General features: G+C 40.5%; 2 protein-coding genes across 2 annotated transcripts; one reads left to right on the top strand and one right to left on the bottom strand.

Moving 5' to 3' along the window:
- Positions 1 to 69: 69 nt before the first annotated feature.
- Positions 70 to 23,207, top strand: LOC136429462 (MFS-type transporter SLC18B1-like). The gene is made up of 16 exons (XM_066419292.1): positions 70 to 241; positions 1,119 to 1,326; positions 10,215 to 10,333; positions 12,691 to 12,786; positions 13,213 to 13,286; positions 14,859 to 15,003; positions 15,480 to 15,548; positions 16,292 to 16,382; positions 16,732 to 16,791; positions 17,656 to 17,729; positions 18,229 to 18,327; positions 19,107 to 19,207; positions 20,236 to 20,334; positions 20,771 to 20,848; positions 21,404 to 21,497; positions 21,914 to 23,207. The coding sequence occupies exons 2-16, from the start codon at positions 1,191 to 1,193 to the stop codon at positions 21,998 to 22,000; spliced, it is 1,422 nt and encodes a 473-aa protein (XP_066275389.1). The 5' UTR covers positions 70 to 241; positions 1,119 to 1,190; the 3' UTR covers positions 22,001 to 23,207.
- Positions 2,122 to 8,776, bottom strand: LOC136431173 (alpha-2,8-sialyltransferase 8B-like). The gene is made up of 5 exons (XM_066422453.1): positions 8,641 to 8,776; positions 5,759 to 5,912; positions 4,125 to 4,250; positions 3,127 to 3,588; positions 2,122 to 2,913 (listed from the first exon to the last, which is right to left on the bottom strand). Exons 2-5 carry the CDS (start codon positions 5,908 to 5,910, stop codon positions 2,616 to 2,618), a joined length of 1,038 nt encoding a protein of 345 aa, XP_066278550.1. The 5' UTR covers positions 5,911 to 5,912; positions 8,641 to 8,776; the 3' UTR covers positions 2,122 to 2,615.
- Positions 23,208 to 27,900: the final 4,693 nt, after the last annotated feature.

Below are 27,900 nucleotides of genomic sequence, written 5' to 3'. Positions count from 1 at the left end.
CACAATAGGTCATAATATACATACCATTAACAGGTGCACACACAATCACATGATCGCAGCGGACTTTGTCCTCTGACACAGCACACTGAAGACATGTACCACAGTCATATCGCCTCCACGTCCATGTCGTGTGCTGTCTTGGTAACGTTACATAGGGACATGTTTCAATCATAAGTCATCCTCAACAGACGCGTCCTGACGAGATGATGACGATCTGGATGTTGTTCTGGTGATCCAAAAGGTGAACATGTTATAGTCCAACTTATTCTTTGGTTACATTAGCGATACACTGAAACTAATTCGTCGTCTCAGTGGACACTCTGGTCAATCTACTGCGCTGTCCCTGTTACAAATCATGACTTTGTCATAGGGAGACCGGACAAAAAACGGGGCATATTATAAAACGGTCACAATCTTCCCCACCAACCTCTGCTTGGAGAGTAAGGTTAGACACCATTACGCTTATAGGCTGGGCGAGAAGAAATGTTACACGCCGCCTACCTGATCCTTTCGCAAATTGTGTGTACCTTTATCTACTACCGTACAGGGCGCGTACGCGTCGCAGATATTCACCTTCGCCGAGAAGGTTATGCAGAGGGTAGCGTTTGTGTGTATGTGTGTAAAGAACAGCATAACTCGAAAATGCTTGAATGGATTGTCTTGATATTTGGTAGGTGGGTAGGTCTTGATGAGACATGAAAATGATTAGATTTTGGATCCCTTAGCGGCTTGTTACGGTACTGCAGCGGAACTTCTTGTTTTGATATCTCGTGTTCTGGACATGCCATGGTCCTGATTTTTGAGTGGTAGATAGCTATTAATGAGACTTTTGATATCTAAAGCCCCTGTCACACTTGTGCGCATATACAAGCCCGCATGAGTTGCGTATTAACATGTTTTTGGTCAAGATTGAAGTTTCAGCCCTAGAAGTCATTTCCTTGGTTTGATAACTAGGCTGCACAACGGTGGGTCAACGCAGAAAACAACTTCTTCCCCGCAAACTTTCCTTAAACCTAAGAAATGTTATTGCGCAACTCATGCGCACTTGAATATACGTACAAGTGTGACAGGGCCCTTAGAAGGACGCTCACAGATCAAACTTCAAACCATCTCAACAGGTACGGCAAAGGTTAGACTGGGTGACTTGGAGCGGCACCGTCGTTACGGATAGAACATCGATATCTACAAACATGGAGGAAGAACGAGCAAGACTGATAACATCTGAGGAAACAAGCTATGGCGGTGTCGTCATGTTTAATGCATCGGCTGATCAGGGTTCAGTGCACGTTCAGGTACCGGAGAAGGAGGAGAGACATCTAGCGAACGGTAGGTGTAACGCATTATGAGGCGGGGGGGGGGGGGGGGTAACACTGAAGGGTTGATATATAACGTTATTTAGTATGGGCGTATGTCTTCACAAAATGTTGGCTAGATCGATTTTGGACCCGCCTAGCTGCTTTCTTTAGCATTGCAGTAGAACTTCTCCTTTTTAGCTTTGCCAGAACGTTATGTTTTCAGTTTTATTTTGCTACATTGTTGCCAGGCTGTGGACGTATGCGTGTTTGTTTATTTGTTTGTTTGTAAATAGCGTAACTCAAGAAGCTGTGGATGGGTGTTCATGATATTTGGTTGGTGGGTAGGTGTCGGAGAGAAGAATATCAAGGCAACGGTCCTCTTAGCGGCTTGCTTTGGTACTGCAGCGGAATTTTCTGAGTGGTGGATAGCTCTTGGGTGCCATGTGGTGCACCAGGCGGTTTTTTAGAACTCCCTATTGTATCTCCTATTGATGTTATCTACCTCTGACAATATTATATAGATAGTGCCTTCATGTAGTTTGAAATGGAGCATTATACAGCCTAGAACCTAACCATTGTATAGCATAGAACCTCCCTGTAGCTTTTAGTAGTTTGATATATAAGTAGCCAGTAGTATTTTATTTTTGCCTCACATTGTACCTGTTACAATCGTTGTGCAATAAACTCTGACTTGACTTAACTATATACAATATGGTACCGACTTGGACACAGATAAATTAAAGTAATAGTAGACTTCTATAACTCCTTGATGGTAAATAGTAGGGTCTTCATTCTATTTACATTGGATAGTTAATGCAGTGTTTACAATGCGGTCCCAAAGGTAAAGGAGTGTATTATAGGTAGTGGTGCGTACCTAAACCCCGGACCTGTTCCGGACCTGTTCTTAACCTTTAGATTGAAGTCCAAAAAAACCTTAACATCTGGAAACAAGTCCGGACTTGAAAAAAAAATCTCTCGCTTTTACATTCCTGTTTGATTTAAACCATCTTAAAGCTTCCTTAGATCGTGAAATTTGCACTGGAAAAATATGAAAACATTGCTGTTTTTTTGTTTATAACTGAACTTCTGCATTAATTACTGACTGTACATAATTCCGCATATTATAGTTTTCACATTGCATGTAAAATATATGCCAATATGCAATTTTACATGAAACAGGAAAAAAATGTTCGTAGCACACATATTCCATTGGTTCAAGTCCGGACTTTCAAGTCCTAACCTGAATCTAAACCTCTGGACTCGAGTCCAAACCTAAACCTAAACTCGGGTTTAGGTACGCACCACTAATTATAGGGCAGCTCATTGATTTCCACATGGACCAATATGCATCTTCACAGCCCCTCTTCTGTGCAGATCCCTAAATAGATCAAATTCCTTATTCACATCGTGCTTATCATCGAAGCCAACTCCGAACGGAATATGGAGTTTGTCGTCCGGATAGTAGTGGTAGGGAATGGACTGATTGTTCGCATCTTTCATGAAAGGGAAGAATCCATACATGTAGGAGTGGTCACAGAAAGTCGTCATCATCACCACACTGACAAGGCCGGTGGTCGGCGCCGCCGCCATCTTCTTCTTCGATAAGGCAGTTGCAATTCTGGTCGATAAAATAAAACGGAAGAAAGACAAGACAGATTTTTCATCTCCTGCGTGTTATTGATATTATTGATTATGATATTAATGGGATCGGGAAACACCTCATATGTTCAATTTGTGTTCTTTGCAGCCCAATAGCTTTGTGGTATGAAATTGTACGTACTCTCTGTTGTTGTATTCTACTGTGGATATTGTAGATGAAACTGGTACTTACGGAATAATGTTATGTTTTAATCCATCCGCCACAGTGAGCACCCTAAAGGGGAGTTTATACACTTGTAGAGCCTTGGTGATTTTAGGTCTATTAAGAGGGTAAGCGAGCAGAACGCTGCCTTGCGCATCTTCTAAGCGACTCTTGTACACATCTTGAGATCTGTTTTTCAACTGTGAAGATAACAGCATTCGGTTCACCGTTTTGAGGTTGAGCAATGTCAAACTGGTTCGTCCGCCAACATCTTTCTCAAACCCTCTGAGAACGGGCAGGTCCATTCTGATGACGTAATCCATGGAGTCGATTTCTGCACCACAGCCGCTTCCGAGGAGAACGCCACTATTGCCTACGACCGCGCATGTGCTGTAGTGGCCAATGGAAAGTGCTCTACCCTTTTTCTTCTTTTTCTTCTTCTTCATCTTATCCTGCAATCGTTTGTTAAGTTTCACTCGTGATGTGATCTTCCTGTAAGACAAATTGAGACATCAGAGCAAACAATCGCTGTACTGTTTACGAATCCACTTTATCCCTGTACCTAATGAAGTCGAGTCTTGCTAAAAGGTCAAACAGTTTACACAATATCCATCCACCCTGAGGCGTTGCCAAAACGTGACCTGTCACGCAGACAGCATCATCACGCAAAACAAAATAAGCCCATTCACGGTTCCGACTACGCATATGCAGTGTCAAAGGTAAAGGCCCCCGAGACGTAAACAAAACCCGTCGGGGCGTTGTTATGCAAATCTAGACAATGTCGACACGAGCACTGTTCACAAGCCGGGGGCCTTCACCTTTGACACTGCACATGCGTAGTCGGAACCGCGAATGGGCTTATAGTATGTGGGTATGGTTTTGTTCAAGGAATCTTACAAAAATGAGCGCGGTTGATCATGATCAGATTGAATAATAAATTTGGTGTCTCAATAAAGTTATCGCTCAATGAAATGTTAAGAAAAGAGAAATATAGACTAGAGAAGGCATCAAAGGAATATTGGACTGACCTAACTTCCGCCAAAGCTTCAGCGTTGAACTGCCATTCTGGATCTGGAGCTAAGTCCCCAAATGTCCAAATACCAGTTGACTGAGCAGACTTAGCAGCCATCGCACGCGTCAAGAGGTTTGGATGGCTGGATTTTATGGGGAAAGACAAACATGTTATTCATTTGCCTGGATACATCTTCAATCTTCATGAAAACGTAAACATGTCTAGCCTCCTTCGCAGGCTTCCTAGAACGGCGGCGTATATATTTGGGGGAGGGGGGTGACGCGAGTTCTAACACGGGCCAAGGTTCTCTAATGCCGGCAAGGGAGTTTCGCTGCCAAGGGAGTTATGTAGCCGAGGGACGATATACGCCGCCGTTCTAGGAAGCCTGCGAAGGAGGCTAAACATGTCAGCAATAAGGAGGTTCATGATTCTAAGTACACATCTGCAGTGACATGCATTGTGTGTAACATGTCAAAGGTGAAGGTTCCTCAGTTGTAAACATTTCTTGTCTAGACCATTGTCTTGATTTGCATACTAATGTCTCAGGGCCGTCACCTTTGACATACCGCCAACAATGCATTTCACTGCACATGCGCACTTAGAATCGTGAACCTCCTTATATGGTGTTTAAACCTGACGTCACATCCGCCATACCTGTTGGTTGATTTTTCAACATCGCCTCATTTTTCCGAGAACACTGTTTTTATGTCTTAAGTATGGATTTTAATGCGATGATCGCCAGAGATCAAAGTAATTTTTGACACAAAGCAAGTGCAAAATGAAGTTGCTAAGGCTATCAGTTGACCAACAAGTATCCAGGAAAACATTGAAGGAATTCTTAAGATCAACTCAAGATTTCTTATTAACATCGCCCCAGTTGAAGTTTGTCGAATACTTGCTGGCGATGTAATATGTTACACCTTGCTAGGGGGAGGTACTATTTCGCAAAAGTGCAGTTTTTGCTGAAATACGAACCTAGAAATATGGGGGCGGTCTATCTGAAGATGAAAATGTAAAAATTTTGTAATTTTTTCAATATTAATCCCCCGTACATACCCCCTGAAGTTTGTACCATGACTATGTACTAAACTAGAATTAAGGTATAGCAAACATAATTAATGCCTTAAAGTATAAGTAATTTAAGATATGAAGACATCAAAGTAAATATCTGAACCCCAAATTTATTCTCCACCCAGATATAGACTATTTCCAAATCACCCCCATTGCAAAAATGGACTAGTCCCATTATAACATGTACAAACTTCAAGGGGTATGTACAGGGGGTCTAGACTCCAATGATTGCCCAAATTTCGTGATTTCTGTGGTTAGATAGACCATATCCATATATTGAAATGTGTATTTTACAAAGTTGGAATCAATACCCCCCAGTATATTATTTATGGTATTGTGGGGGTTATCAGAATACTATCGCTGTTAAATGCAAACGCTGCCTAGTCCAAAGTCAAGTTTCTAATACAATAATTTGTTTTAATGCTATATTTCTTAATCATTAGATTATTATCGCTATCATTTTTATTTAAAAACAAATATTATACTTTCTTCTGGTGTTGAGTCCCCCTTTAAGATTAAGAGACAATTAAACAAATGTGCATCAAACAAAACATCATATTGTAGACAAAGTCTTGTTACCTGAGCGAAAACCATATCAGGGCGTATGCCATTGATAGCAAAGCTGCGCCGAGAGCGATGGTCCTCTGTAGTCTGTTTACTCTTATTTTGTGGCCCTTGTGTCCCGTCACATCTGGAGGAGAGCTGGCGTCTTTATTTTTTGTCACCGCCATATCTGTCAGACGGTACATGTCGATTAATTCATTCGATTAAACGGATGACAAAAACCGTAGTACAAGCGTAGGAAAAAAAAAGTTTGGCAAAAAATGTGCCTTTATCATGAAATCTAGGAGTTTGTACTAATGATTTAATCAAGTTCTTGGTTCATCATAGAGCATAGTATATCGAACAATACGTCATTCATTTTTGTTTATATCTTCTTCTTTGACTTAGGAATTGAGTTTGGCATTCTACGACATAATTAGTATCCGTTTTTCGATGTCTTTTTGCAATTTACGGCATATGTTTGATCATTTTACAGCTGCTTCATATGATTTTCAGTATGATTGAAAACGTTTTTTGTTTTGAAAATGGACGAAATTGGATGCGCACGCGGATGTCATCCATATAACCGAAGCAACATGGCCTAAATGGAATGTCAGAGTGCTGTCAATATTTGTTGCAAAAGGTGATAAACTTTCCAATGATTCTTTCAGTTCACATATACAATGTTATGCCTGCACTGCACTGCAATGTTCGATCTAGCCTTACTTCATTGCGCTCCTAGCGGCCCGTGCCCGAACAACCGCCCCCTGTCTACTTTCAATTATGCCGCGTAAATGATAGTCATAATTGCTAAAACACATCATCTTCATTTTGGCTTATATATCTACGAAAGGAGGAGTCTTGAATCATTGCAACAAAATTCGATCCTATGTTTGAATACCATTGTAGGCTTAACTTCGCACAATATAATAATAACTTTATTTGCGACTTCTTCCCCGAGGGCTAATTACCTTCGTCGACGAAATGGTTTCGTCGACAAGGTTATTCGATGGTGCTTGTCTGTGTGTCTGTTAGTGAACAGAATAAGTCGAGAACGCCTGGATGGTTTGTTGTCGTAGTTGGTGTATCGGTGTGTATGTGGGAAATCTCAAGATGATTAGATTTTGGGCGAAGTGTTTTGCATAATTAACGAGAAAAGTGTAAAAATGTGTTACATTGTATGCTGAAGTATGTATACGTGCCAAGGCGTCATGCCAAGGCGTCATGCCAAGGCGTCATGCATAGGGCAAGGAGGTCCTGAGGGGTCATGTTGAGGGCAGGAAACGTCAGTTACACAAATTGGCTGTGAGCCAGCTGTAGGCATAATGGTAAGGTAGTCTCCAAGCAGACCTATGGGTTGGCTATAGCAGGGGCAGGTTTTGCTTCAGACTGTGAAAGGGAATTACTCAAGAAGGGCTTGGTGGATGGTCATAAATTTCTGTAAGTACATAGCTTGAGTGCTGATGTACATGATTAGATACTTATTATGCAAATCAGTATCTAATTTGCATAATTAATGAGGAAAGTTTATACATCCATCAATTTCCATGATAGGACTCTTAAACATGTGACATATGTAACTGAGGAAGAGAGAAATATTAATAGATATCAGCTTTGCAAATGAGAACCTCATTGACATAATTAATGAGAAAAACTATAACTCGAGATGGTCTTGATGGATGTTCATGATTTTTGGTATGTAGATAGCTTACGTGATGCTTTGTATGATTGGATGATAATTATGCAAATCAAATTCTAACTCGCATAATTAATGAGGCAATTTTAAAAATCTGCTGTGTTCCATGATATGACTATTCAAATATGTGACATTTGTAACTAAGGAAGAGAGGAATGTTGATAGATAGGAAATATGCAAATGTGGGCCTAATTAGCATAATTAATGAGAAACTACTATAATTCCATACTAGTAAATGACGGCAATTTCATAATTGTGGCATTAGGAAGTTGTGTGAATGTGAACACCATTGAATCAAATTATGCTAATAAGGAGGGAGCTTATTTGCATAATTGATGATAAATGTTAGCATAACCTTCTTTGTTAAGCTCATAGTCATAACAAGGAGGTTTGGACAACTTATGTTATTTGGGTGAAGAGGGTCAACTGGTATAATTGATGATTGATGAAAAACACTCCTAATACGTCAGTCATAAAGGTCAAAATCATTTGACGAAGGTATGAGGTCGTAGAACTCTTGTTGCAACATGAAACAATGCATAGCAAGGGTATACTGTTCAGATAGCGCGAGTTAACAATGTTGACAAGTAGAACATATGGCTATTCTAAAAAACTACTACGGAATGCAATCTACGCTTTATCGCAATAACGCAATCTGACGAGGTTATGTTATAGCATCTACATTGTACTAACATGATTCCACCAGGGTACATAATTCCGCCACCCTGAAAAGATATGTCCAAACAGATCTTCAGCCCAACGTCCCCCAGTGCAATGCGCTCCTGTAAATCTAAACTGTGCATACCTGGGGGGTGCTGCAAACGTATCAAACACACTGTTTTTCAAAGTGGCGTATTTATGTAACCCAACATGTTAATGGCAGTTAGATGATAATCTTCACTGCTTGTTCACTGTTTTGTGCGGAGCGGACACATTGTGATAGAAAAAACTGAAGGCGGAATGTTGGTACTGATTTTAACCTAGACTTAGGTGAAAACGTGCCAATAGTACTCAGACAATAATTATAGCTAGAAAGGAGGGCACAAAATATGCCCCAGGCATATGGGCGGGTGGGAGAGTTACTAGTAGCTTCAATGAATTATAACAACACTGGGAGGTCCTCGCTAGCAGTACACTACTCTCCCAAAATGAACGTTGCGCACAAGAACAACTATTATGTATTATTTAAAGGTTGCTGAGGAAAAGAAGTATTCAGACTAACCAGTGTGGACAGTTGATCAGCTTGGGTCCATGTTCAGTCCGAGAAGGTCAAGCGGGTTGAAGTCGTACGTCTGCATGGTGAAAAATTGGTCTGTGCCGATGTGGGGAAAACCGGTTGAACAAGGCCTTCGGTTGAAGGTGACTGTGTCATGCATTGCGTGCAATATGTCCTTTGCCCCCGGACCCGGTTACCTTCCGCCTCATTTGACGCTTTATGCTACCATTCTAAGACTTACTTGACACCTACCCTTATTATTGACATATACATTACGAGATGTACATACGTTTGAGTGGTAGATAGGTCTTGGGTGCAGAGAGCAAATAGTATTAATGTTTGGTCTTATAATTAGTATTTATTTATACTTTGGTATTTCTGTTTATGTTCAATGGTGACGACAAAACAAGTTTTTTAAACTTGAGTACGTCTATGATCTCAATACAAAAAATATCAACGTCATCTGGCGGATGTATGAGGTCCTGGAACTCTAGTTTGTATCTGCTGTCCTGGATGTGCAATGGCCATGATTTTACTTGCGTGGAAGTTAGCTTTTGGGGCCGAGAAGAATTGATAAAGGCTTGGTCCCCTAGCAAACTGTTGATAACTGCAGGTATGTTTTTGTTTGGAATTTACGAAGAGGACAACTCAATAAGGATGTTCATGACCTTTGCCATGTATGTAGCCGAGATGGATATTGACATGATTTGGACATGGTTGTGTGATTCCGTTATGTTACATTTCATGCATGTGACATTATCATTTTGGGGGCGAATATTGATAGATATTTTGCAAATGTGCAAATGCTACCAATATTCTTTTGTAGATAGTGGCTATTGTATACTTTTAATGGGAATGGCATAAGACAGAGTATGACAATTTGAACGTAATGATTGATACCGAAATCAAAACCGTCAGAGAGTAAGACTGTCATGCACAGGTGAGACCATCAATGTATTCGCCAAGTAAAGGTAACGTGGTGATTGTGCGGCTAGAAGTGACCGCGATTTTTGTAGTCTCAAGTTACTAACTTGACTTCGAATTCGCGGCCACTACTAGCACCCAGACCGTAACCTGTGCTTGGAGAATTCATCCGATGGACATATATAGAGAGTGCTCTGCATGCTCTGATAATAATGCTTATCATTCCATCTTTTTATGTAAAGTGGCCAGACCCACATAAATTCAGGGAACTTCTGTCCGGACCATCAGTCCCTCTTATCAGACAGTTCGGAAAATATTTGATAAGAGCGTTAGATATGAGAGATAAGTATAGGAAGGACATTAGTCACATAACTTAAGTCCTCACTACGATTAACTCGAATCTCTGATTGTATGTACTAGCGTCTGTCCTGTGGTTTTACCTTGCTTCATTGTACTAGCTGTCTTTTATTCATTGTTGTTGTATTGTTGTTATTGTGTGTATCTTATATCTTATTGCTAAGGACAAATGAGTGTCCGAAAGCAAAGAATAAAGATTCAAAAGATTCAAAGATTCAAAGATTTAAATAGAACTTCGTGTAAGATTATGTTTGAAGAATGGTATTCAATATTTAATGTCTCACTAATATATGTTAAAGGTCCAACACCACAGAATCCAGGCCGCCACCGTCGGAAATTCACACTCATGTCCCTGGCGACGATGAACTTCGCTGCGTGCATGTGTTATGCCATCCCAGCGCCATTCTTTCCCGGAGAGGTAACCTAGTGCTGTTAAGGCCCTCCTCCTTTCACCACCACTGGGCGAAATGGCCTCGAATCCCGGCGGATACGTACAGGGATTTGGTTTTTTCGGTGGATGCTGACGGATACTGACGGATCCAACGTAACTAACGGATCTGACCAAAATCCGCACGGGCTTTGGAATATTTTCGGAGGAATCCCTGTACGTATCCGCCGGGATCCGAGGCCATTTCGTGCAGTGTACACTAGACGCTGATCGCTGAACGACCTAGCCTCTTATGCAAGTCTCCCGGGCAGTGCCGGCGTTTAATTTTTGTCATGTTTTGATCTCGGATTGACCTCTGGACCCTTCTCTTATGGTTAGACTGATACAAAATACATGTTCCATATACATATTCTGTACTACTCGTATTGGATACCGTAGTGTTTAGTCTTAAGTTTTGTAGAATTCATTAGCATTGTTAATAAGCAAAGATATATATGTCTTGATATTGTTTACTACCTACGAACTTGCCATACATTGTACCTGTTGCATTTGCTGTGCAATAAAGTTTGGTATTAGGATGGGGGTGAAATCCTGGTCTCATCTGAAACTTCTGTCTTTAGCTCGTTAAAAATGCAAGAGTTAACCTCCTCCTTTTTTTACCTAAAGCAACCTGACAAATCCAGCTTTGCAGGGGTGGTAAAGATTTGAGGTTTGAAATGTAGATACATGTGTTTTTAAGTGATTGTTTTTGAAGGCTTAACCAAACCATGTGTGGCATAGGAAAGTCGATTTAGAGGTCCCTCCCAATCCAAAGCTTGATAAAAGTTAGTGTAGGATGAGTCTTTGACGGCTCCTAACACATTAAGAGAACACTCATGATATTGTATTCGATTGCAATCAAAATGAAGTCTTCAGCAGTACAGCCATGTCTTGCTACATCTGCATATTCAAGATTGAAATGGTGTCTAAAACATTTGATTTCATTCATCGAAGTTATGAGATCGTAGACCTCTAGTTTGTAGGTGCACTAAGAAACTAGAAAGGCAACATTTGCGAGCAAATACAGCATGTTTAGCCATACTCCTCGCCATGCAAAAAATGGACTCTCCCAAAATAACAATGGACCATTCTAAAATACTTGCACTAAAAAAATGAATCACCCCAGTCCAAAATTGAGTCTTCCAGTAGCACCTCAACACAATATGGACCAGTCCACAACCATATCCACTTATTGATTAACAAATACACTTCTGCTAACAAATGGACTTTTTCATAATCATTCCAGCTCAAAATTGAAAGAAATAATTAAAGAATCCTCCCCTTGCAAGAATGGGATATTCCGTGCCATTTCCATGTAAACCAGTCGAAAAATATCCGCTGAAAATTACACTCTTGCGCATAATCAACCCAGTTCAAAATTGAATTAAAAAAGATCAACCCCAGGGAAGAATGAAGTTTTCCATAGTATACATATGAAGATTTGACAGGAGAAGAAGGAAATGACCAAAAACAACATATTTCAGCGATAGTATGGGTGAAATATAAAAATGTGACACCCCTTTGTTTGAATGTACTTTGGGTTGAAAATAACGAAACGAAAAAATTCTTTGTTTAAAAAATCGTTTTGAAAGGCTGTATGCCAAACATTTGAATGAGGGCCTGTGTACATGACCAAGGCAGACACATACCAGATTATTTTGGTTTAATACATAGGAACTGGAGATGTGTATCTTTGTTAAAAAAAGAGTGAACAAAGCCATGTAATCACATGTCCTAGGAATTCTCATACCATATTTGGCATGAATACTAGCACACCTGCTCCAGGAATGCAAGATAATTAGATTAACCCAATTGACCAATCAGGTGGTCGCAAGGCTCACAGGCATGCAAGGCCAGGTGCAAGGCACTCGGGGTCAATGACCTTTAGGTCATATGTAGTATTGAAAGTGACAGAAGTGGCAAATATTGTCAAGAAAGCCCAAAATAAATCGTTTTGAATATATGTATGCCAAAAATGGGAATGTAGTCCTTTAAATATTTGTTCAAGCCACATATACAGCAAATTTCTGGTCATTCGGTTGAAATACCAGGGCGCAGGAGGCCAAGATATGCTAAAAATAGCCTAAAAACCTCAATAAAATCACTTTCAAGGTCAATATCAAAAAAAGGAAAAGAACGCACATTGGTTTTTGCCTACATTACCTCTGTACCAAATTTCAGGTCATTTGGTCAAAAAATGACAGAGATGAATAGATTTGAAGATTTGACAGGAGGAGGAGGAGAAGAAGAAGAAACATGAGTAAAAACAATATGTTTAGCCATACTAGGTATGGCTAAACATAACAAACAAACAAGCAAAACAAGCATTTCTTCGGTGTTCTCCACAGGCCCAGAGCAGAGGTGTTAGCGACACAGCGGTAGGACTGGTGTTCGGTGCCTACGCTTTCTTCTGTATGGTCACAGGTCCGCTCTTTGGAAAATACGTGAGTAAAAAATGAAATCGGACTATTCTTTGTGTTTCTTGTGTCACCTCACAGAGAATGGACAGAACGTGCATGTGTTCTTTCGGGGAAGAAAATTGTTGTTTTCTCTAATGTTTCTTTTCTTTCCTTTCACGTCTCCTGACATGTCGATCGAAACATTTCCAGAACGCCCCACACTTTCATTTTTAGTCCAACTGATGTGAAATCTTGCACGGGGTGCCTTAGAAAGAAACCATCACACATGACACAGACAGCAACGATATTACATCACGTTGGTGAAAGTTAGTCATCCAGGTAGTAAGTCACTGACGAAAGACAGTGGCTGCTGTCTGAAACGTCTGACTGTTTCAAAATTTTATCCAGTTGCTTGAGTAATTATTTTTGGCGGATATTACATCAGTTGCGACTTCCTGATATCTTCCACAGATCAACGTTATCGGGGCAAAGTTCATGTTAGTGGCGGGGATGTTTGTGGCGGGAACCTGCTCAGTGCTGTTCGGGTATGTATCGTCGGTTAGGCCAAGGAAAACAAGGTAGTTCGCTATTCTCCTATCAGATACGCATGTGCAAAGTTTCTTCACGTATAACCGATGGTCCACACAAGAACCTTCACAAGTCAGGGCCCGGGCCTTCACCTTTGACCTTGCGCATGCGTACTTAGAATATTAAATTTCCTTATTAATTTTGTGTTTCCGATTAAGGTCAGAAAAATAGGGTCGGTAGGTAAAGATTTTCTTTTTGTTGTTGTTTGTTTTAGATTTAGGCTGCCAACAAAAAGGGGACCTTCTCTTGCAACGGTAATGAGAAGAGAATGTTAAAAGTTTATTTTTCAACGTTTTCATTACCTAGATGTCGGACCAAAAATTGTGTGTCCTTTGCAAGCGGTCGATCCAAGGAAAATGAATTCCAAGTAAGTCTGGTGAATGCTACTTTAGGTGATTGATGCCAGGCCTTCCTGGCATTAATGGTTACTATGGACTATAACAGAAAAAAACCGTATTTGATTAGTTGCTTTAGGCAACCAATCCTATAAGGCTTATCTGACATTCATCGCTATCGGTTAGCCCCTAAGCTGCAGCGCTATCGACTTATATTTATGCACAAAATTGAAATTAGGGCGCCCAAAGCAAGTTCTGAACACATGGACGTAAAAGCCTATGAGTCGTAATGTTACCATTGAATAGGAGACAAAATTCGCAGTACTGGAATGAAATCTAGTCTGTGTCGTTAGAATGTATATTGAAAAGTTTAGACCGTAAATCGCACAAAGAAATTTTGAACCACTTTTAGAATTTTTAAACGTCTTCTTCTGGTATCTGGCCCGCTATCTGACTTGCTCACAACCGTCCGGAAGTTCGAAGTTTCACACTATTCGAACGTGTGACGCCAGGAGTGGGCCCAAAAGGCGCCAAGAATTCTATATCGGCCGCCCACCCGGTTCAGAGTGGAGTGATGAAATTGAACACTTTGATACTTAATCTATAAATCTAGTCCATTAGCTCAAATGTATTTGTAGGTAGCTAGTCTTCCTGGGCATAAATGACCAAATTTACCCCAAAAATACGTAAAAAGTTATTACAGCTACTTGCAAGCTATTCAGTTTGACTAACATATACGCATGTAGCTGGGAAGTTCCTGCTGAAATTCGCCGTTAGTTGCAGATTACATCTCAAACTGGCAAATTCTTGATGCTGACCTGTGTATGAATGAATGTCTTTGTCTTTTTAGTGGCGTTTGTCTTTGTTTGTTTGTGACGTCGGCGTGGCGTAACGGTTAGAGCGTTGAACTCGGATCAATAGGTCCCAAGTTCGATACTCACCATGCCCCGACGTTGTGCCCTTGGGAAAGGCAATTTACATTTATTGATTTTATTTACCTTCCCGGACGGTGGAGTGACGCCCACCAAGCCTATTCGGCTAATCTGTCAAACTGTGTGCCAAAAAACACACTGTGGATTTGGTTGCCGATGTGCCAACATCTAGAACATTTGCCACTGAGAACCGTTAAAAAAATAAATTTAAAAATTTAAAAGAATTATGTTTGTTTGTCATGTGTCTGTATGTAATTCACAGCATGCTGGACTACATGGAGGGGGACGTTTTCCTGGCCTTCTGCTTCCTAATCAGAGGGCTGGAGGCCGTGGGCGTGTCGGCCTGCTACACGGCAAGTTTCGCCATCATGGCCAAGGAATTTCCGGACAACGTGGCGACAGTTTTGGTAAGCACTTCCGGGCAACATTCTTCGATTTACTAAGTTTGTGTTTGTAACTCTGAGCTAGAACATTTTGAGTCTTTAAGATGTAAAAATATGCCAAGGAATTTGCCATTGAAACCTTTGTTGCATGGAGAACTTTCTACTGAAAAATAGTCACAGTAAGCCGGAGTTTGATAGACCCTTACTTATGAATACAGCGTAGACAATTGCTATTTATCCGTTTATCAGCTTTGGGTTTCTTATCCAAGATGTGGAAATAGTACATACATTCATACAGACGTAGATATATACATGTAGCTATGAATACGCTTATAATGATACTGGATGCACGCATTTCAATATCTGCCTGTTGTTTGCTTATTTGGTCTTGCACACAATATGTATGACTTTCTGTCTTTATATAGATATTCTTTTTGGGACATCTTGTACACCTTCAAACGTAACAGGGAAGATAAATGACTTTAAGATTATGATTCCAGGGTACTCTGGAGATATTTACTGGTGCGGGAATGATGATCGGGCCGCCCGTAGGAGGAGCTCTTTATTCGGTATGTACCCCTTAAGTAATAGTTCCAAGGTAGTTAGCCAGGACTGGTGACTACATGCTGAGATGGGTAAGGCTTCAAGTGCAGTCTGCCACTGCCTGCGGGGAATATCCCCAAACAATACAGTACCTTCTACAGAACTGTAACCCTGGCCCAACTTGTACAGACGGTGATCTACGAGAGGCTAACCAGACAGCCCGCCAATGGCTATAGAATTGGAGCGACAAGATATGATCATGATGATGAGTCGACGTCAAATGTCGTGATGGGAAAAACGAAATCAAAGCGATGAGGTTTCAAGGAGGTTTTATATTCTATATAAACCTCCTTGGTCTAAGGTTACGCATACGGCTGAGCCTGTTCAGTCACAAATATGCAAATGATATATGAATAAAAGTATCATAAAAAACATATGAAATGGCTCATAGCATCTGAAACAAGTTATGCTGTTCATCCACACACACACACACACACACACACACACACACACACACATACACACACATACACACACACACACACACACACACACACACAAACGCTACCCAAAATATAACCTTCTCGGCAAAGGTAATGACAGGTACAGCATGATAAAAACTGATTGAAACGTAAGAACATCTGGGCTTTTTTAGTTTTGGAGAACCCCAAACCTCTTAATACTTTCCTGAATGGGAAAGTTTATAGCGTTTATAAAGTAAGTAAGGAGTGTCCGACGTTTATTCATATTCTGTATTCATTTCTTGTAGCTTGGAGGGTATAAAGTGCCGTTTTTGGTAGTCGGCGGATTCATGCTGGTCTGTGCTGTGTTTATGCCGATGATATTGCCGAAACAGGCAGGTAAGCAGCTTTGATGCCTTATAAAGCTATCAGCAGACTATGCACTGCAAGGTAGGGAGTTCGAATCCCAGCCTGTTGTTAATTCAAAAAGGTTGCTGTCCTTTTTCAGCACTATGAGCCTGTTTATCTGTTCATAACGTTTGTCTTATTTGGCATGGCCAGTAGGATATCAACTGTTCAGTGAGCTAAACTGATAAGAGATTGCTTTCATCTGGTTTCACAGACATGCGTATTTCTTTTTCTATTTTTTTTCTAATTCTATCCCTAAGCCTAGTATAGAGGAAAATTCCCTCGTTCTTATCAGTTATTTCATCCTCATTCAGTCGTCATTATTTGTATTCAATTTCAGTCTCAGAGGAGACTGCGTCACTGGTTGCCCTCCTGAAAGTTCCATCGACATACGTATCGAGTAAGTAGGTCCACCTTATTATGAATGAATGAATGAATGAAGACCTTTATTGTACATTCGTGCCCCGAGGGGCTAGATACAGGTCGTTTAACATAAACTTAACTAACATGTAAGTGACATACACAGTGAAATAAATACAGTACATAGTTAAACATAACGTTACATGGTAGACGAAAGTGATAAGCTAAGCTAATCCAGCAGAGTTAACTTCTTCTCGCTTCTTTGTATATGTGTAAATGTATGAACAGACCATGTTTCTTGTACAAGGGTTGTCTAGACGCAACAAAAATATGAATTTATCTGTTGCGTTTAAATATTCAAAGTATGGGAATTTCTCATTATGAGTGTGCAGCTTTAGTCCGACTCTTTTTACAAGAACTCATTTTTCACCAACCTATGGAGCCGCCTCTACACATAGCCATAATATTGTTAGTTTGTCTCAAAATGTTGTATATAATCTTTGTTTTTCATGTTTGTCCCTATGTCATATGGGCCAGTGAGAGCCTGAAATAAAGAAATAATAGTAGCCTCTACCAGGCTCCACAGGTCGCTGAAAAAATAGTAGAAATTCGCCAAATAGACAAATAACATACCTGAGGATTCAGATGGCCAGGGAAAACAGTTTGCGATTTCCCTAGGCCGCAAAACATATTTCCAATTCTCCAAGTATCCTATTACACCACCTCCACCTTACAAGCTGCCACTCTGCAATATTCAAATAACCGTGGACGCATAGCAACGCAAAGAAACACACCAACTTATTGCAATACCTCAGGTAACTAGAAGTACCTCCAGTTTTCACGGATATAACTATCGGTAAATAAATATTGATGGACATGCATATGGTCCTACTGCATATTACAGGTCTGGCTATCATGACGTGTGCGGCTGTCTATGCATTTCTGGAGCCAACACTCCAGCCGTATTTAAACCTGAAGGTAAGAGTGTCCCTTTGTAATGTCGATATAAAAAGTCTAAACTTCCAATTCATGAAGATATCTATACCGAATATGAAAATCGTAAATCGAAAACCGTAAATGAGATATATATACCGAATGCAGTAACAACGAAAGGCCCCATAGCCCCCCCCCCATTATTCATCTGTAAACAAGAAAGCAGCGTATTTATGGATGAATGAATAAAGAACTCTATTTCATATTTTTGCCTAGATAAAAGTTCATGCTGGTATTAGAATTCTTTTGTAGAATGAACAACATGCACACTGCAAATCGTGAAACTTTCGCGGTGGTGTTATTTTCGCGAACCCATGACACCGGAGGTACGTCTCCTTTATATGACTACGGTACAACAGAACAGCTTTAAATTCATTTAAACACCGCGAAAACCTTCTTTTTCTACCTACCTCGAAATACAACCTCCGCGAAAGTCAATGAATGTACAGCATATCTTTGTATCATGTACAATGTTTTCTCCCAGTTTGACATGACAGAGGCCCAGGTCGGTCTGATCTTCCTGCTGAGTGTGGGCCTGTACACGCTGTCTGCTCCGCTCTGGGGATGGCTGACAGACAAAGGGGTGGGTTAGCCTCCATAGCAGGCCTTTTGGGGGGATTATAATTTACTGATGACTTCATTTTATACTGGGTCGTTTGTGCAGCCGGCCCGTAACCAATAGCGCGCTCTAAAGAACATTTTCCGCAGCAATTCGCCCAGTGTTTTCTCGGTCATCGCGCGTTGTTTAAAGATCGGCCCTGGGCCCATGTTCACAGATCACCGAGTCCTGTCCACTGTGATAGGGTAGATTTTCAGGAAAATTCAGTTTGACTTCGGCTTCATGCCCTGGGCTGCCATAGAGTCGACGGCCTTCGACCGACTTGTTGATCGCCAGAAGCTATGTTGCCAAGTCGCCAGAGACTGGAGCGTATTTTTCACCTGAAAGTCTATATACTTCATAACATTTGATGGGGCTCTGTGACCTGCATTTGTACGAACGTTAGCCGACCTCTCGAATTCGCGCAATGATCGAGAGATCGTTAACACCGGGCGTATTACTAACGTTACCAAAAATGTAATATATATAACTCGCATACTCTTCGGCCGATTGATTTTAGCCCTGCTGTAGTACAGGGCCAGGGGCATTGTAATGATAATAATAATTTTATTTGAAAGTTCTTGCCCGAAGGCTAATTGCAACATGAAACAATACATAGCAAGGGTATACTGTACAGATAGGCGAGTTAACAATGTTGACTAGTAGAACACATGGCTATCCTAAAAACTACATTATAGACATTCTTTACAAAGCCTATCATAGATGATTAACAGACAGTGTTGCTTAACCCTCGAATGTTTCAGGTGTTTCCGCGACTCTTGATGGTTCTTGGACTGTTATTCACGGCAGCGTCCTACTTGTTGATTGGCCCGTCTCCTCTTTTGGAAAGCATATTTGTGGAGGGGTAAGTTCCTAAAGTGTGTTCTTTTTCCTTAAAAAGTCACTAAGATCCATCTCTATTGCGTTGAATAAATCATGAAATACGAAAAGATAAAACGGACATAAAGCAAATGACTGATTTCCCAGCGACAAGTGTTGCTTGGTGTTTCGAGTTTTCACTTGCTTTGAACAACGACCATAGCCTTTCCTGTTCAAAAGTTCACTTGCAACCCTGACTTAAGCTAACACAGCTAGGCCGCTACATGTGCATATAGGAATTCATAGGAATGAGCGGGAGTTTGTTATTTTTCAATCGTCGTTATAGCCATAAAACCGGGTTATTGCAATGTTCAAAATGTTGCAACGTTCCAACGCCTATGTCTCAAATGTTGCAACGTTCCAACGTCTGTGTCTCAAATGTTGCAACGTTCCAACGCCTGTGTCTCAAATGTTGCAACGTTCCAACGCCTGTGTCTCAACTGTTGCAACGTTCCAACGCCTGTGTCTCAAATGTTGCAACGTTCCAACGCCTGTGTCTCAAATGTTGCAACGTTCCAACGCATGTGTCTCAAATGTTGCAACGTTCCAACGCCTGTGTCTCAAATGTTGCAACGTTCCAACGCCTGCGTCTCAAATGTTGCAACGTTCCAACGCCTGTGTCTCAAATGTTGCAACGTTCCAACGCCTGTGTCTCAAATGTTGCAACGTTCCAACGCCTATGTCTCAAATGTTGCAACGTTCCAACGTCTGTGTCTCGAATGTTGCAACGTTCCAACGCCTGTGTCTCAAATGTTGCAACGTTCCAACGCCTGCGTCTCAAATGTTGCAACGCTCCAACGCCTGTGTCTCAAATGTTGCAACGTTCCAACGCCTATGTCTCAAATGTTGCAACGCTCCAACGCCTGTGTCTCAAATGTTGCAATATTGCAACGCCAGGATCCCAAATATTGCAACAATTCAACGCGATTATCCAAATGTTACAACGTTCCAACAACTTGATTATCAGCTGTTGAGCAAGTCCGATCATACCTCACGTGTCTCGTTCCGTTCCAGTAACGACCTGTGGGTGGTGCTAGTGGGACTGGGGTTGTCTGGAGTCAGCCTGGGCGCCGCACTCGTTCCGACCTTCCCTGAACTACTGAAGTCTGCAAGGTCCGTGTCTAACTTTTGTGCCTTATCTCTAAATACCAATTTAAAATCTAGCCTCTACCAGTCTCCGCGGGTCGCTGGGAAAAAAGTAGAAATGGGCAAATATAGAGTCAATTGTTTGAAGGGAGTCGGCTACGGAGAGAGGGTCTACCCTCCATGGCCAAAGTCCCCCGGCAAATGTTCTCCCTGCAGCCGGCGTAGTTAGTCTGATAGAGACTATTTAAGATCGGTGAGCGATCAAAAATCTTATTAGTAAGTTTATTTTTCTCCAATTTCAAGACGCCCAATAAAAAGAAGCGTATTTGCTAGGTTTAGTGTGTTTTGTTGTCTTTCAAATCAACGAGCAGAGGTATACTCACATATGTCATACTGTTTGAAAAATTCAATCAAACAATCAAGAAAACAGACTTTCTCGCCATTTGATCTACGTCTTCTGTAGAGAAGCAGGTTTACAGGAGGACAGCTTGGCTACGTATGGACTCGTATCGGGGGTGTACAACTGCATGTATTCTTTAGGGTAGGTACTGACGCATTGCACTTTTATACACGACGGAACATGACAGCCGTACGACTGTATCGTGCGACTGTGCCTTACGACGGTATCGTACGACTGTATCGTATGAATATATCGCGGGTCCGTACAGTACGACCGTATCGCACGATTGTGTTGCACGGCTGTATCGCACGACTATATCGTACGACTACGACATCCGATTGCATCGTAAGGTTGTCTAATACGACTGTATCGTACAACTGTATCGTAAAACTATATTCTACGACTGTATCGTTCGACTGTGCCGTGCGACTGCATCGTACGACTGTGCAGTGCGACTATATCGTACGACTACACCGTACATCCGTATCGTACGACTGTGTTATGCGACTGTACCATACGTCTTTGACCTGACTGCATGTTTCGTGCGATTCAACATGCTGAAAACTGATTGGCATGGCTAAGACGCTTTAGATATCCACTATTTCACCAAAATGCCCTCGAGCTACTGTCGCAAACCTAAGTGTGAGGGAACCTTTACAAGCTGATCCATCCACTGAACTATGTGGTTCTTTCCAGGGAGTTCATTGGGCCAACGCTTGGCGGTTTCCTCGACGACCAGTATCATTTTCCCATCGCGTCGACTGCTACAGCTGGATTTGGAGGAGTTGTTGTAAGTATACTTAATCATTATCATTTTTCACAACACAAATGTTATACAGTTTGAACTGGATACATTTTGGAAAAGGTCGGACGCTTCAGACTGACCTGAATTTGCTGTCCTAATTTTGTCGTACGTTGTTTGTGTAACTTTTCTATAGTGTGTCTTTTATTACCTGGATATCTAACATTCATCGGCGTATTGTTATCGTCATTACCATCATTATCATCATTGAAAGATGTGGTGGCGTACTCAAATTGTGTAGATTTTGGTCAAATTTAGTAAAAAATAATAATGTACTTAATAGGAAAATACCTACCACTTGACCCCAATACATATCAAGTCATCCTGATTTCGGTGCAAATTGTAGTAAACTTCGGTATTAAGTATCACACAAGAATGATGGAATGATATATCTGTTCTTACAGGTTATAGGGATGTCATTTTTCTACTTCTATGAAAACCGGCGAAAAAAGTCACAAAGTTCCTGCAGCGACGCCAGAAGCAGTCATTAGCATCAAGTCTGTCTGACCTTTGAGACAGAGGAAGGCCGTTGTCACCAGGCTGTCGCAGGCAGTTGTGTGGTTGCCTACCCCAATTCTCTCCGCCAGGGGGCGCTGCATCTGTATGACGTAACATTCCAGCAACTAGAATTGCTACCTTACAACGCGTTTCGTAGATTCCTATTTAGTTTGAACATCACTACGACATTCTATCATTTTATTGATGTCATCTTTACTATCTGCATAGTAGATGGTAAATATGGCATCAATCGTACCATTATCTTCCTCACGATGTCTAATGTGCGTGTGTGTGTGTTTGTTTGTTTGTTTGTAAGCAGCATAGCTTGAGAAGCTATGAATAGATACGTGGTTAATTCTCTCCTTACCATAGCCAAGAAGGTTATATTTTCGGGTCTCGGAATAATGTCGATGATAGGCTAGCAGCTTTCCATGTTATTGTATTTATGTAGCATAACTTCTGTTATGATATCCTTTATGATAACGTCTCTTTAACTTTAAGATGTACGTATGTCTTTCTCGTATATGATGCTTTCTGTCTAAAGAGTATACATGTGTATTCATATTTGTTTCTTGTTTGTGATTAAGTCTATACGTAAGATGCAACTGTTTCATGTTTGTTTACCAACGTAAAGTTTAAAATTCATAATCTATTTTCATAGTTCACGTTGGTGAGGGGGTGGAGTTTTATAGTATTGATTGATACAAATGAAACACAGACGAAAACGTACTTTCACAGTTATATTGAAAATTTAGCAAATCAAGAACAAAAGTATTAATAAAATCTCCCTTTTTTTCCTTCTGAAAGGGAAAATGTGGTGCCAGTCAACATGTGCCTATGATATATCGAGCGAACTGTTACTAATCAAACACAGACGATAACATACTTTCAGAATCATATTAAAAATCTAGGAAATCAGCAAAAGTATTGGAATCTCTCTCTCTTTTCCTATTGAAGAAGAGAAAATGACAGCGCATATGATGCTACAGTCAGCAAACGGTAGAGTATCCTGCTGTAATTTCAATTGATATTTGTCAGAACCAAATGTTTCAATCGACCTCGGTCTACTTTCAATATACATCACCGTACATTGAATAATAATTATTCATACATGAGATGATAAAACTAGAGCATACTGAATTGATCTTTGAGACGTATATGTACATGTACGCAAAGTTTAGATTAAACAGTACGTAGACATCTCTGTCTTGCTACTTCTCTACATACAGGTTGTTCAATCTAAAAAAGGATGACGTGGTATCTATACAAGAAATACACATAGTTGCGTAGATAGAAAACCAGGCTTAGCGAAGCGTCTTATGCACTGATTATAAAGATACAATTCAGCAAGGCAAGGGGAACATCGTAAAAGATCATCATGCAACAATTGGTCACATTTTTAACGTGTAATCTAAATGATTTCAATTAAATTATGCATACACTCGGTTCTTGCAAACTCATAACGATCACAGATTAATAGAGGAACACAGAAAATGGAGATCATGAAACAAATGTCAACATGTTAAGGTACATTAATTGTGAACGTATTTCGTCTCTACAAAATGTAAACAAAGGTTAGGCACTTAGTCATTGCTGAGTCATCGCCAGGTCATTGTTGAGTCATCACTGAGTCATCGACATCGCTAGTCTATTCCACTGTTGCACCTACAGGCGAACAAGATATCCTGACAACACAAAAATGTAACGGAAAATGTGCCACTTGTATCACTGTACTTTGAAATGCCTGAGGTCACAACAACAACGCAGCAGGCATCTGGAGACGATATTCAGTCTGTTCTTAAACCCGTTCGATCATGGCAGAGATTGTTGAAATGGTGGTCTTGTCTTGGATGCATCCCGGGACAGGACACCTCGGTTGGAGCTGCACCCGTCTTTCGGAAGGGACGTAAAATGGGATTCCTGTGAAAGGGGAAGGGCCAGCGACCCCTCTTTGTAAAGATATACCCTGCTACTGAAACAGCAATAAAACGTACCACACTATGTGTCTCTAGGCTTTTCAAGGTGAACAACAACAATGTTGTACATGGCATGTTGCAACTACCTTAGTGTCTGTCCGTAAATACAGCTTGAAGTTCTTATCGTATACAAAGCAGTTGCTTTTGAAGCAGGGTGACGGTTAGCATGTATGGACGGCATTATGAGAGATATGAATATCAGTTTAGACTGCATTGTGGTAGTAGAGAAGAAGTCGCTTAACTGCTTATCCCATTTGTCAGCGTATTTCGTGCAATTATCAACTTAGACGCTTGCTTCTAATAACCATTTGTTACAGTCAGACAAGCCTGATGTAATGCATTAAAGCGTGTTCTCGTTATATGACAATGAGCGACAATCACTGTTTATGACAATAGAATTAGACACGAAATGTTCAAAAATGTCAAAGCAGGACACTTTTATATACCTGATGTCACGTAAGAACGAACATATAATAGACAAAATATGTAGTCATGTTTCCAAATGTTTCAAAAAGAGAGAAGAAACTACTAGGTGATCAACATTAGTTTAGCAAGTCCACAGTTTTTTTTAGCTTTTCAATGTTAGAATGTAGCATCTTATCAATTCATGTTTTACAGTATGCCGCTTATAGACCACGTGTGGTCATCTGTGCATTTAGACCATCTGGGCAGGAATATGTAATAAAGACTATTATCATATAACCCGTCTGTGTATATGCAAACTACCACTGTGCTTGACGGGACAGCTTTCCAGTGGGTGCCATCAGTGCGACGGCCGCTAGGGGCGCGATTTACCCATGCTACATTCTACCATCTTCTGTGAATGTCCTTTGAGAAGCATGAAACAGCACCCTTTAGATTCATCTCAATTTGATAAAGGTTTCCCTATAAATGACAAAAGTCCAACAATGATTTTGTAGATTTGAATTTTTCTCTATAAAGCTATGTATGCATATTCTTGATAGTGTCTACAACATTCCACCGTTACCGTTACATGATGATGGTTATCATGCTTGTTTAGTTGGCTGTGACAAAAACGTATCAAGAGGTTGTGTGGACTTAAAGTTTACCAGTTGTCTTGCTTCAGTTATCTTTCTTCACATACTTCTTCATGTCGTGTGACAGTCTGAAATCTTTCAAAGCCATCTCAATGAAACAGAGATTGTCATTAAAGTTCATAATATGAATCACAACAGTCAAACAGTAGCAATGGTATAGAAATATTTGTAGATTTGAGTTTCCCTCTTCTTGAAAATGTCCGTACCATTCCACCGTTTATCAGTCACATATAACGTTATATTAGCACAACTAGTCAATAACTACATTAATATAAACACAGACAATCTTCTGAAACCAGCTCAGGGGCGCACCCGGGGTAGCCACACTCTAAAATTCCAAACAATCAACGCTAAAACAGACTCATTTAAATATTCTTTTTTGCCTCGCACCATACCAGAGTGGAACGCCCTGCCTGGCGCGGTTGTTACGGCTCCCACCGTTGAGTCTTTCCGCGCCAGGCTGGAGGCCTGCCCGCCTTAGCCCGGGACCTCCTCCCCCCCTACTTTGCCCCTTGCGGGGTTATCTGGGAGCCCAATAAGTTGAAGTTGAAGTTGAACATGCCCAACGGTGGGCCATAACTATAAGTAACTTAAATTATTCAATCCTGGTCACGTACATGTAAGTGATACAAACATGTCTAGAGGAAACATAGCATCACATTCATGTTTGGCGCCTTGCCTTGCTGAGTTGTTCCTTCTTCTATTCCCCATTGTGCTGTGACATTTCATGAGAGAACTGTATCTGCCAAGCATATCATATATAGATATAAACGACAGTCTTGCCAATGGCAAAGCTAAAAGAAACATTCAGTTTGGCATTCAACAAACACTGGCAACACAAATATTGTCCTTGAATATACATTGTCACTGCATTGCCTTACAATTGCAATGTGTACACTCGGGTGTCAGATTCCTAAGGTAGTTTAACAGTAAATTCTAGTTTTACTAGGTCTAGGCTGTTCAGTAACACACATACACACGCACACACACACACACACACACACACACACACACACACACACACACACACACACACACACACACACACACACACACACACACACATACACATACACACACACACGCACATAAACATAAACAATTATTGATGTCATGATGTTGTTGTAGCTTAGGTATAGTGATAAAGGCCTTACAACAACAACAACAAGAAAACACTATTCTTTGCTTACAGTGTTGACAGCACGTCACCGGAACGTAAGCAAAGGTCGTGTTCGTATACGTTCATAAAAATGACAAAATGGAGGTAGCCATCTGAATGCATTAGATAAGATGAGGTCTCAGAATTTAAACAATGTTCCTTAGAACTTTCGAATTTTTGTCGTTGCTAACTGCATATCAGGAAATGACAAAATCGAGTCCTTTATCTATGTTTTATGAACAGACGTTGTAATTGATCTATACAGAGATGCGATTGAGATGAATAGAATTTGTTTCTTACTTATTATGAACACTGAATCTGAAGCCCTCGGATAGTTACCTTCGCGAAGAAGGTCACGTTTTCGGTAGCGTTTGATGCTGGTGTTTATTTGTGGTTCAGCAGTATAATTCAAGAAGCTATGGAGGGATTGCCAAGACGGGATAAAAGATATTAATAATTTTTAACAATATTAGGAGAGGACACCTCTAGAGAGTGCCTCATGTAAAATCCTAGTAACTGTAGTGGTGTGCATGTAAGTGTAGTTCTCCGTGTCTTTGTTGTGTCTTTATCTGCGTTTGTTTGTTTGTTTAAAACATGTGCATTGTTAAGTGAAATAAAAGAGACTTTAACATTCTTGTATGTAATAAGTAAAGGTACTAGCCCGGAATATTGACGAAACAGTCCCATGTAAATGATCAACTAATGAGCGTGATGTAATGATACAGCAAAGAGGTAGTGTATGTGTTGGTACAAGTTAGTAGACTTGTTTTAAAGATCTTTTCTGCATTGTAAACTTATATTGATATCAATGCATGCTTTGATACAAATTAGATTGCACGTGTACACGTGTTTTGGAACCTGGATTTCCAAATTAAAATCGCAAAAAAAGAGTAAGAAAAGAAAGAGAATATAAGAACTGCTGTAATTTTCAAATTCATAGTGCTGCTGAGACAATAGTATGAGCTATGATTTAATCCATCATTGATATGTTTTGAAAAAAATCGAACTGAAGAAAATAAGCCTATTTGCATTCCCCCATTCTTTAGCAGCTTATTTGTAAACATTACCAAATGGACACACCTACATACCAGTTTTTGAAAGCCTTTCATCTTTAGATTGCTTGACCAGGCTCCTGACATGTCATTTCGAAAAAAAAATTTCTTTATGCTGAAAAATCAGATGTAGGGGTGACTTTTGTCCGAGGAGCATACTATTAGGCCTTCGTACATTTGTCCGATATAGGTTTGTGTGAGCACGTTCTTTTGCCAGATTACACGTTTTTTGAGGATCAATCTACAAAAAAGAAAGCATAACATGTCAGTCGTATCCATATGTTTTGGTACTGTGCACGTGTTGTGGAGCCAAGTGGTCTTTGTTCAAGCCTGAAATTCTTATAGAATCCCAAAAGTAAGAGCTATGATCTAATCACCGCCGATAAAACACAGATGTTTCATTTATATGAAAAAAACACATCGAACTGAAGAAAATAAGCCCAATTGTTGCCATTTTTCAGCTGCTCATTTGTAAACATAACCACATTTTTGTTTGTCTTTCATCTGCTTATTGCTAGACCTGGCACATCATTCTAAGAAAACAAGTTGCTTCTTTATTCTGAAAACTATGAGATTTGGTGCGATTTAGGGGTGACTTTTATCCGCTGGGTAAGGGACTGCGTACTTTCAGGAACAGCTTTGTGTGAA

Source organism: Branchiostoma lanceolatum, chromosome 3 (genome assembly GCF_035083965.1).
Source record: "Branchiostoma lanceolatum isolate klBraLanc5 chromosome 3, klBraLanc5.hap2, whole genome shotgun sequence".
Classification (NCBI taxonomy): domain Eukaryota; kingdom Metazoa; phylum Chordata; class Leptocardii; order Amphioxiformes; family Branchiostomatidae; genus Branchiostoma; species Branchiostoma lanceolatum.
The sequence above is the reverse complement of the archived record's forward strand: the minus strand, read 5'-3'. Positions and strand labels throughout refer to the sequence as shown.